This window comes from Staurois parvus, unplaced genomic scaffold (genome assembly GCF_062004578.1).
Source record: "Staurois parvus isolate SC_StPar_1 unplaced genomic scaffold, SC_StPar_1.0 ptg000706l, whole genome shotgun sequence".
NCBI classification, from domain to species: Eukaryota; Metazoa; Chordata; class Amphibia; order Anura; family Ranidae; genus Staurois; species Staurois parvus.
The window spans coordinates 3322251-3334331 of record NW_028318502.1 but is presented as its reverse complement, the minus strand read 5'-3'; the positions used below and the strand labels follow the sequence as shown (position 1 = coordinate 3334331).

The 12081-nt window shown below is 48.1% G+C and overlaps 1 protein-coding gene across 1 annotated transcript in view; it reads left to right on the top strand.

Moving 5' to 3' along the window:
• SMYD5 (SMYD family member 5) overlaps positions 1 to 12081 on the top strand; it is a 59853-nt gene that overhangs the window by 24589 nt on the left and 23183 nt on the right. The window contains exons 6-8 of the mRNA XM_089653331.1: positions 3570 to 3674; positions 9691 to 9753; positions 11279 to 11349. Of these exons, the coding sequence (XP_089509457.1) occupies positions 3570 to 3674; positions 9691 to 9753; positions 11279 to 11349 (239 nt within the window). The remainder of the gene's footprint in view (positions 1 to 3569; positions 3675 to 9690; positions 9754 to 11278; positions 11350 to 12081) is intronic.

Sequence of the window (12081 nt, the reverse complement as noted above, 5' to 3'; positions counted from 1 at the left end):
GGACATTCTTCCCACTGACCACCAATGTAAGGAGTATTCTTCCCACTGCCCCCCAATGTAAGGGACATTCTTCCCACTGCCCCCCAATGTAAGGGACATTCTTCCCACTGCCCCCCAATGTAAGGGACATTCTTCCCACTGCCCCCCAATGTAAGGGACATTCTTCCCACTGCCCCCCAATGTAAGGGACATTCTTCCCACTGCCCCCCAATGTAAGGGACATTCTTCCCACTGCCCCCCAATGTAAGGGACATTCTTTCCACTGCCCCCCAATGTAAGGGACATTCTTCCCACTGCCCCCCAATGTAAGGGACATTCTTCCCACTGCCCCCCAATGTAAGGGACATTCTTCCCACTGCCCCCCAATGTAAGGGACATTCTTCCCACTGCCCCCCAATGTAAGGGACATTCTTCCCACTGCCCCCCAATGTAAGGGACATTCTTCCCACTGCCCCCCAATGTAAGGAGTATTCTTCCCACTGACCACCAATGTAAGGGACATTCTTCCTACTGATCACCAATGTAAGGGACATTCTTCCCACTGATCACCAATGTAAGGGACATTCTTCCCACTGACCCCCAATGTAAGGGACATTCTTCCCACTGACCACCAATGTAAGGAGTATTCTTCCCACTGACCACCAATGTAAGGGACATTCTTCCCACTGATCACCAATGTAAGGGACATTCTTCCCACTGACCCCCAATGTAAGGGACATTCTTCCCACTGACCACCAATGTAAGGAGTATTCTTCCCACTGACCACCAATGTAAGGGACATTCTTCCCACTGCCCCCCAATGTAAGGGACATTCTTCCCACTGCCCCCCAATGTAAGGGACATTCTTCCCACTGCCCCCCAATGTAAGGGACATTCTTCCCACTGCCCCCCAATGTAAGGGACATTCTTCCCACTGCCCCCCAATGTAAGGGACATTCTTCCCACTGCCCCCCAATGTAAGGGACTATCTATCTATCTATCTATCTATCTATCTATCTATCTCTATCTATCTTCTTTTTTTTTTTTTTTTTTTAATCCGGTAGTTCAGTACTACCATACTCTACTCCTGAGGTGGAGGTCGTTCAGGGATTTATTTATCTTTTTTACACTGTGATTGCTTGTTACAGTGATTACTGTAACAGCAGTTGTTTTGAGCTGTCATGAATGGCTTTCATGCATGATTCATTGTTTACTATTCTGATTGGCCCACAGCTATCACATGGTACAGGGTGCTTTGAATATCCCAGGCACCATGTGATAGTTGAGGGGTAATCACAGTAGTAAGCAAGCTGTCACAAATGAAAGTGTTCATGGCAGTTTTGCTTACATGTTATCTTGTGATCGCTATGATTGGTCATCACATTCCTTGGCCACTCACAGCGGCTGGGTACTGAGCACTCTCATTCGCTGTGTCCACCAGACACAGCAAGGGAGGATGTCACCAGCACACCGAGGATCACCAATATGAGGCCAAACGTTTTAATGAACGATCACATAGTTACAGCAAGGCAACATTTCAGAGTCTCGCAGGACCCCTTCATCAGGCATGTGACCAAGAATGTGATGAAGGGGCCCTGAGACTCCGAAACGTTGCCTTGCTGTAACTATGTGATCGTTTATTAAAACGTTTGGCCCCATATTGGAGATCCTTGGTGTGCTGGTGACATTATCCCTCGCTGATTCTGTTTGGTTTCATCCGATGATCGCTGCATCACCCACTTATACACACCGCCATTTGTAACGCAGGAACGTGTGCGTTTGGATTGTACACTTGCGCACCAGACACAGCCGTCTCAGGATTGGGCCACTGCTTGCCCCAGGGGGCATGCCAGTACACATGAGCACTACAGTGTATGAGTACCACCAGAAGTTTTTTTTTTTTTTTTTTTTTTTTTTCAGAAGAGACTGAATCCCTTTAACCACTTTACTACCGCGCTATAGCCAAATGATGGCTGCAGCACGATTTTCCAGTTCTGGGAGGGCGTCATACGATGTCTTCTCCAGAACGTGCCCAAAGCAGCGCACACCCGACCCTGTCTATGGTAGCTGTGTTCTTTTAGACACAGCTGACCACATGACCTGTTAAAAGGCCAATCACAGCAGTGTTTTGTCACGTGGTCAGTTGTGTCCAATCACAGCAGTGTTTTGTCACGTGGTCAGTTGTGTCCAATCACAGCAGTGTTTTGTCACGTGGTCAGTTGTGTCCAATCACAGCAGTGTTTTGTCACGTGGTCAGTTGTGTCCAATCACAGCAGTGTTTTGTCACGTGGTCAGTTGTGTCCAATCACAGCAGTGTTTTGTCACGTGGTCAGTAGTGTCCAATTGCAGCCATTCACAGCAGTGTTTTGTCACGTGGTCAGTTGTGTCCAATCACAGCAGTGTTTTGTCACGTGGTCAGTAGTGTCCAATTGCAGCCATTCACAGCAGTGTTTTGTCACGTGGTCAGTTGTGTCCAATCACAGCAGTGTTTTGTCACGTGGTCAGTTGTGTCCAATCACAGCAGTGTTTTGTCACGTGGTCAGTTGTGTCCAATCACAGCAGTGTTTTGTCACGTGGTCAGTTGTGTCCAATCACAGCAGTGTTTTGTCACGTGGTCAGTAGTGTCCAATTGCAGCCATTCACAGCAGTGTTTTGTCACGTGGTCAGTTGTGTCCAATCACAGCAGTGTTTTGTCACGTGGTCAGTAGTGTCCAATCGCAGCCAATCACAGCAGTGTTTTGTCACGTGGTCAGTTGTGTCCAATCACAGCAGTGTTTTGTCACGTGGTCAGTTGTGTCCAATCACAACAGTGTTTTGTCACGTGGTCAGTTGTGTCCAGTCACAACAGTGTTTTGTCACGTGGTCAGTCGTGTCCAATCACAGCTAACCACTATGTAAATATATTTGCTGATTATTGGCAGTACTTTCCTCACGTTGTCACAGCATCTGTACTGATCATCAGGGCAGCCCCAAAAGTGCCTGTCAGTGCTGCCTATCAGTACAGCCTCATCAACGCTCATCAGTGAAGGACAAAAAATAACCTGTTTACAAAATGTTATAATAGAAATAAAGAATTTTTTTTATTTTTTTATTTTAATTTTTAAAAAAAAATAAAATACCACCAAATGAAAGGTCTATTTGTGTGAAAAAATGTTATATGTGTACAGTGTTGCATGACCGTGCAATTCAAAGTGCAACAGCGCTGACAGCTGAAAATTGGCCTGGGCAGGAAGGGGGTGAAAGCGCTCGGTAGGCGAGGGGTTAAAGAAAACTTCCTCAGAGAGATGGCGAAGCTGCTATCTCTACTTGGGAAACGTGAGTTTATCAGCTGCAGTGTACATGGGGCCCAACAATGTGTGGAACATGTAACATGTTCCCAAAGGTGAAGGTATCCTTGAACTCCAACTGGAGAGCTGTGTTGTACACGGGGCGCTCCATGGGCTTCAACCCGTGTGGGGAGCGTCCTTCCTTTTTTGTTTTCTATATTTCTACACCATGGAGAGAGTGGTTTGGTAATGCTGACCTCTGCCCTTGTGACTTCTGGGAAATGTCAATTTGAATGATGGTTTTCTCTTCTGGTAACTGTACAGGCAAAGGACAAGGACTGGTGGCTCCAACTCTTCACCCAGTTTTGCAGCAAGACAGCCAACGAAGAGGAGGAGATCGTCCACAAGCTCCTGGGTGACAAGTTCAAAGTAAGAGGCAATTCTGGCATACGCTCATTAACCACCTCCCATCTGGCCCATGTATATAAACGGCCGGACGGTGGCAGTGTAGGGTCGGGTGGCCGTTTTTAAATGGCCTCCCTGCCCCCTGCTTGTGCGCGCTCCCTGGGAGCGTGCAGCACCGCAATCCGGTGTCCTCCAGACACAGAGGAACACCGATCGCTGTACGGGACCTCTGTGCGATGTCCCGATCATGTGATCACTGATTGGTCAATCAGTGATCACATGCAGAGTAGTAAGCAAGATGTCACTTCTGCCATCATTGCTTACGACCTGTGAAATCTGTGAATGATTACAGAGATCACATGGTACAGGGCTATTCACAACAGCCTTGTACAATGTGACAAGCTGTGACCAATCACAGCTCACACAGTATTTCTCAATGGTTGTAAGAATGCAGCCAGAGAGAAGGAGAAATGATTGCTTTTACAGCCTTTATGGGTGTAAAAGCAATCGTTGTAAGAAAAAAAAAATCTTCATCACCCCCAAGTAGTACAGTGTCACCATGGTGGCACTGTACTGCTAGGGTGACAGTATGTTAAAAAAAAAAACCTAAAGAATATAAAAAATTTAAATAACAATGTAAAACATTTTTTTTTTTTGCTAAAAAGATAACGGAATACATTTTGGCCAAGATTTATGATGAAATATTTATTTGCTAAATTTTATAAGAAAAACACTTTTTTTCAAAATTTTGGACTTTTTTTCATTTATATAGCAAAAAAAATTAAAAATCCCAGCGGTGAATAAATACCACCAAAATAAAGCTTTATCTGTCTCAAAAAAATGCTAGAAAATTCATATGGGTACAGTGTTGCATGACCGCGCAATTGTCATTCAAAGTGTGATAGCGCTGAAAGCTGAAAATTGGCCTGGACAGGAAGGGGGGGGGGGGGGGGGAAGTGTCCAGACTGGAAGGGGGGGGGGGAAGTGTCCGGACTGGAAGGGAGGGGGGGAAGTGTCCGGACTGGAAGGGGTGGGGGGGGGAAGTGTCCGGACTGGAAGGGGTGGGGGGGGAAGTGTCCGGACTGGAAGGGGTGGGGGGGGAAGTGTCCGGACTGGAATGGGGGGGGAAGTGTCCGGGCTGGAAGGGGGGGGGGGGGAAAGTGTCCGGACTGGAAGGGGGGGGGGGGAAAGTGTCCGGACTGGAAGGGGGGGGGGGAAAGTGTCCGGACTGGAAGGGGGGGGGGGGGGAAAGTGTCCGGACTGGAAGGGGGGGGGGGGGAAAAGTGTCCGGACTGGAAGGGGGGGGGGGGGAAAAGTGTCCGGACTGGAAGGGGGGGGGGGGGAAAAGTGTCCGGACTGGAAGGGGGGGGGGGGAAAGTGTCCGGACTGGAAGGGGGGGGGGGAAAGTGTCCGGACTGGAAGGGGGGGGGGGGGGAAGTGTCCGGACTGGAAGGGGGGGGGGGGGAAGTGTCCGGACTGGAAGGGGGGGGGGGGGGAAAAGTGTCCGGACTGGAAGGGGGGGGGGGGGGGAAAGTGTCCGGACTGGAAGGGGGGGGGGGGGGAAAGTGTCCGGACTGGAAGGGGGGGGGGAAAGTGTCCGGACTGGAAGGGGGGGGGGGAAAGTGTCCGGACTGGAAGGGGTTAATCCCATAACATTGTGGCTTCTCTGTGGCCAGTAACCAATTTATTACCAACAGAATATCTATATTTTATTTCAGGTACTTCTATAGCGCCATCGATGTACGCAGCGCTTTACATATATATTGTACATTCACATCGGTCCCTAACCCTCAAGGGGCGTACAATCTAAGGTCCCTAACTCACATTCATACATACACATACTAGGAACAATTTAGATAGGAGCCAATTCACCTACCAGCATGTCTTTGGAGCGTGGCAGGAAACCAGAGTACCCGGAGGAAACCCACGCAGGCACAGGGAGAACATACAAACTCCAGGCAGGTGGTGCCGTGGTTAGGATTCGAACCAACGACCCGGGTACTGCCAGGTGGACCGTTTATATTGGTGGTATTAGCAGCATGTAAACAAACCTGTGGACAAAAAACAAAATGGAGTTTGTTTACGTGGGCCGCAGGATATATTGTAGTCGCAATCCGGCAAATTTTCATGTGTCCAGAAGACCCCTGATATCTCCACTAAGAGTACCTGTCACTCCAAGTACTGTCACATAGGAGGACTATGGGCCCCCTTGTTATAGCAATAGTCGAAGAAAAATTCCAGGTATTTTGCATTGTTGGTGGCCCAGCTTGGACCCCTATAGAAGCTGGAAATCACTATATTGACCTCCGGTGCTGCAGTGATCTCCTAGCTCCCGGGTCCGGTGCTGCAGTGATCTCCTAGCTCCCGGGTCCGGTGCTGCAGTGATCTCCTAGCTCCCGGGTCCGGTGCTGCAGTGATCTCCTAGCTCCCGGGTCCGGTGCTGCAGTGATCTCCTAGCTCCCGGGTCCGGTGCTGCAGTGATCTCCTAGCTCCCGGGTCCGGTGCTGCAGTGATCTCCTAGCTCCCGGGTCCGGTGCTGCAGTGATCTCCTAGCTCCCGGGTCCGGTGCTGCAGTGATCTCCTAGCTCCCGGGTCCGGTGCTGCAGTGATCTCCTAGCTCCCGGGTCCGGTGCTGCAGTGATCTCCTAGCTCCCGGGTCCGGTGCTGCAGTCATCTCCTAGCTCCCGGGTCCGGTGCTGCAGTCATCTCCTAGCTCCCGGGTCCGGTGCTGCAGTCATCTCCTAGCTCCCGGGTCCGGTGCTGCAGTCATCTCCTAGCTCCCGGGTCCGGTGCTGCAGTCATCTCCTAGCTCCCGGGTCCGGTGCTGCAGTCATCTCCTAGCTCCCGGGTCCGGTGCTGCAGTGATCTCCTAGCTCCCGGGTCCGGTGCTGCAGTGATCTCCTAGCTCCCGGGTCCGGTGCTGCAGTGATCTCCTAGCTCCCGGGTCCGGTGCTGCAGTCATCTCCTAGCTCCCGGGTCCGGTGCTGCAGTCATCTCCTAGCTCCCGGGTCCGGTGCTGCAGTCATCTCCTAGCTCCCGGGTCCGGTGCTGCAGTCATCTCCTAGCTCCCGGGTCCGGTGCTGCAGTCATCTCCTAGCTCCCGGGTCCGGTGCTGCAGTCATCTCCTAGCTCCCGGGTCCGGTGCTGCAGTCATCTCCTAGCTCCCGGGTCCGGTGCTGCAGTCATCTCCTAGCTCCCGGGTCCGGTGCTGCAGTCATCTCCTAGCTCCCGGGTCCGGTGCTGCAGTGATCTCCTAGCTCCCGGGTCCGGTGCTGCAGTCATCTCCTAGCTCCCGGGTCCGGTGCTGCAGTCATCTCCTAGCTCCCGGGTCCGGTGCTGCAGTCATCTCCTAGCTCCCGGGTCCGGTGCTTTGTGAACACATCAGGTCGCCTGTTGGGCACAGGCCAGGGGTGGACTGACCATTCGAACACTCAGGCACTGCCTGAGGGCCCGGGGTCAGTAGGGGGCCCCATGCGATGCCCCTGGTACTTTTCATAGGCTTTTTTAGGTGTGGTTTAGGGGTGGGCGAGGACACAGGGGCCCCATGATCCCCTATTGCCCGGGGGCCCCATGAGTTGTTAGTCCGCCCCTGGCACAGGTGTCATTCAAGCAACACTTGCGTTGGGCAAGGTGGAGAGGCAGGGCAGCAACATTGAAATCTCCCCCTTCTCTAGCCAGCGGCAGTCGCTGTAGTAGTTATGACTACCACCTGCCTAGAGTATGCATGTTCTCCCTGTGCCTGCGTGGGTTTCCTCCGGGTACTCCGGTTTCCTCCTACATTACAAAGACATGCCGGTAGGTGAATTGGCTCCTGTCTAGATGTGAATGTAAAATATATATGTAAAGTGACGGAGCAATACAAAATAAATCTCTCTCTTGCTTTCGGCGGGTGTAGCGCCCACTGCGCGAGACACCTTCCAGTGACGTTGCAGTGTGCTGCTGCTGGGTTCAAGGTAAACAAGACGGTGAGGAGGCAATACATCACCTCTTCGCTCTCTGAAGAGTGATCTGAATGGGGATTGCTCTTCAAAGACCTAAGTAAATGTGAACGAGCCTTCACTGGTGAAGTGGGGACACCCCAAAATAACTTCATAATGTGTGGGAGCAGTGCCATGAGCGTTTTATTTGGGGGCCGATCTCCATCTAGGACTATGGCTGCTTTCACACGCAGGAGTTTTTCAAGCGTTTTTGCGTTTTAAAAGCGCCTGAAAAGCTCAAGGAAGCTCCTCCTGCTTTGCAGCATCTTTGTGGCATTTTTGGGGTTCCCAGTGTGATGGCAATAAAATCATAAGTTTAAAAAAAAAAAAAAAAAACAAAACCCCCAAAAATTAGTGATGCACCGAAATGAAAATTCTGGTGCCGAAACAGATACCAAAAATTCAGAATGCATGTGGCCGAAACTGAACCGAAATGTCTGCGTATGTGGGGGTGGGGAGGCTCCAATATTATTTTTTTTTTTCTACTTTTCATGAATATATATATAATTTTTTTTTTTTTTTTTTAACTTATGATTTTATTGCTATCACATTGGGGACTAATATTCCCCTATGTGATAGCATATGAGTGACAGGCCCTCTTTGTAGTGGGGGGGGGGCGCGCAAGAGAGGAGCAGTGTATACAGAGAGGCTCCCTCACTGGCTGTCACTATGTCAGTGCCGATTTTTTTTTTTTTTTTTTTTTTTTTCTTTTTTTTTTTTTTCTTCACTATAGCTCACAGCTGTCACTTTCCCTGGAGCTAAGGGAAATATTGTTTCTTTCATCTCGGGAAATAAAGTAAAAGGAAACATTTTGTTTCTTTCATCTCGGGAAATAAAGTAAAAGGAAACATTTTGTTTCTTTCATCTCGGGAAATAAAGTAAAAGGAAACATTTTGTTTCTTTCATCTCGGGAAATAAAGTAAAAGGAAACATTTTGTTTCTTTCATCTCGGGAAATAAAGTAAAAGGAAACATTTTTGTTTCTTTCATCTCGGGAAATAAAGTAAAAGGAAACATTTTGTTTCTTTCATCTCGGGAAATAAAGTAAAAGGAAACATTTTGTTTCTTTCATCTCGGGAAATAAAGTAAAAGGAAACATTTTGTTTCTTTCATCTCGGGAAATAAAGTAAAAGGAAACATTTTGTTTCTTTCATCTCGGGAAATAAAGTAAAAGGAAACATTTTGTTTCTTTCATCTCGGGAAATAAAGTAAAAGGAAACATTTTGTTTCTTTCATCTCGGGAAATAAAGTAAAAGGAAACATTTTGTTTCTTTCATCTCGGGAAATAAAGTAAAAGGAAACATTTTGTTTCTTTCATCTCGGGAAATAAAGTAAAAGGAAACATTTTGTTTCTTTCATCTCGGGAAATAAAGTAAAAGGAAACATTTTGTTTCTTTCATCTCGGGAAATAAAGTAAAAGGAAACATTTTGTTTCTTTCATCTCGGGAAATAAAGTAAAAGGAAACATTTTGTTTCTTTCATCTCGGGAAATAAAGTAAAAGGAAACTGTTTCTTTTAACTCCATAAAATAAACTAAAAGGCAACATTTTTTTCTTTTTAGCTGGGGGGAAAGTGACAGCTGATTCTCTGAGCTATAGTGAAGAAGAAAAAATAAAAGCGGTAATTATATTTAAAGACCGGCACCTACCTATAGTGACAGCTGGTCACTGTATACACTGCTCCTCTCCTCCCTTTCTCTGCCCCTCCCCCCTCACATCTGCAGTACACACAGTCCCCTGTATCGGCTACATCTTTCCTATCAGCAAAATGCCGATCGGGCTATTTTCAGCCGATATGTTCGGTGCATCCCTACCAAAAACACCTTCCCATTGAAATCAGTGGAAAACGCCTGAAAAATGCCTCTGAGAAGCATTTTTGGTGCAGTTTTAAGTCGCGTGTCCTTTAAAAACCACAGCAAAAACGCCTGTTTTTTTTTTTTTTTTTTGGCGGTGGATCAGCGTGAAAGTAGCCCGACATGTCCGTTTTTAGGTTGGGAAGCGATCGCAGAGTGTTTGCTGTGATATGTTCGTCTTGTAGTGATGACGTCTCCTTTTGCTCACACAGGGTCAGTTGGATCAGCTGCGACGTCTGTTCACGGAGGCTCTGCACGAGGAGCGAGTGAGCCGGGTAAGAGGAGAGTCCCGAGTGTTCACAGACGGGGGAGGGTACACACGGGTTGCCAGAATACTGTAGCTGTGTCCTCGGATGGGACGTGCGGGTCATCGCTGCGGTAAGGACGCACCCGGAGGCATCCAGCTTTCCTGGGACACGGATCGGATGTTGTCGTCCCCCCCCCCCCCCCCGCCCCCACTGTGTGATGTCAGAAACTGGACGCAGTGAGGATTTTGTCACTTCCAGTATCTGAGCTAAACAATCCAGCTTGTGAAATCATCTGGAGTTTGATCAGATGCTTTGGACACCAGAGGGGAAGATCCCTGTAAAGAGGACCTGTCATGGTCCGTGTTGTTCATCCCTTGTGATAGCAATAAAAGTGATTTAAAAAAAAAAAAAAAAAAAAAATGTTCGTGTGTAGAAAAAAGTATTAACCTCTTCCTGTTTGGCCTATTGCCGATTAAATGGATGGGAGCGCCGCTGATGCGGGTGGTTTCTAAACGTCCCCCCCGCATCTATTGCCCATGTACACTCCCTGGGAGCGCTCCGCACCGCGAATGGTGCCCGCTGTGTTTTCCGGACAGATCGCTGGGAGGTCCCGATTCATGTGATCATTGATTGGCCAATCGGTGATCACATGAAGAGTAGTAAGCAAGATGTCACTTCTGACATCATTGCTTACTACGTGTGAAATTTGTGAATGATCACAGAGGTCACATGGTACAGGGCCATTCACAACAGCCTTGTACCATGTGACAAGCTGTGACCAATCACAGCTCACTCAGTATTTCTCAATGGCTGCAAGAGTGCAGCCAGGGAGAAGGAGAAATGATTGCTTTTACAGCCTTTATGGATGTAAAAGCAATGGGTGTAAAAAAAGTATTTAAAAAAAAAAAAAAAAAAAAAATCTTTATCACCCCCCACAAGTAGTACAGTGTCACTATGGTGACACTACTGCTAGGGTGACAGTATGTAAAAAAAACAAAAACAAATAATATAAAAATTCGAAAAATTATTTTTGGTTATAAACTAATTTGGGTTATTTATGTATGTCTTGACGTTTTATTTGGGCCTCAAGAAATGAGATCAGTGCTGTCAGTACATCACAATTGATCAGTTAACAGAGATAGCTAGATGGAAATATATATATATGTGTTATTTTCACCAAAGAAATGTAGCAGAATACATTTTTGCACTAAATTTTATGAAGAACAATTATTTGCTAAATTTTAAAACAAATTAAGAAACTTTTGTGTGGTTTGTGTTTTTTTTTTTTTTTTGTTAAATACCACCAAAAGAAAGCTGTAGTTGTGTGAACTAAATGATAAAAATCTCATATGGGTACAGTGTTGCATGACCGTGCAATTGTTATTCAAAGCGTGACAGCGCTGAAAGCTGCAAATCGTCCTGGGCAGGAAGGGGGTAATAGCGCCCCCGTTGTTGAAGTGGATATAAGCGGTAAATGCACCAACGTTGATACTTGTCTGCAGCCAGTTTTATTTTTCTCATTGGTTTCCCTTTCCATGTTTTTTCTTTTTAGTGGTTCACGGCAGAAGGCTTCCGATCTTTATTTGCTCTTGTAGGAACGAACGGTCAGGGGATCGGCACAAGGTGAGCGAACTCTTCTGTAGTGCAATGCTGAGGAACGACGATTTCTTGTGGGTGCCGACGGACGCCCATACCAATGCTGTCAGCGACTTCCACCTTCTACCAATTCAGTAGGGTATGGGCGCCCTCTAGTGATCACTCTGATCCACTGATTTATATTGAAATATCCATATCCGTTCACTTCCTCTCTTGCAGCCCAATTCTTACCCTCCGGTGGATTTGAGTGGTTGGGGGATCCCCCCCACCCTTATAGGGACCCTGGGAGGTGTCTAAGATCCCCCTTCAGGCAGATGTTTGCTCAGGCAGTGTATCTTCCTAATAAAGGTGTTTACACAGGGATGACCAATTCCTATCGCCCGACGCTCGGGACATGTAGTTCTGGGCGCCGGGCAGGTAGTTCCTTTTTGCCCTTAACCCTACTGCAGTCACGCAGCGGTCTCACCTGTCAGGTGGAAGCAATCAGGCAGCAGCACTGCCACCCAATTGCTTCCACACAGCCTCCCCCCGCTATATGTCCCGGGCTCCACTTGCCCATCTGTGGGCCCAGGACGGGTTTGCTGGGTGCCCCGGGATGTGGTATAGGGGAGGGGGGAGGAGAGCGGACACATCCGCTCCCTCCCCCTTCTTCTGGAAGTGATGTGACATCACTTCAGGGTCCCCGTTCGACAGATTCCCGGTCATTGAGGCCGAGAAAGAATGTAATGCGGTGCGATGTGGACTGCATTACATTCAGTG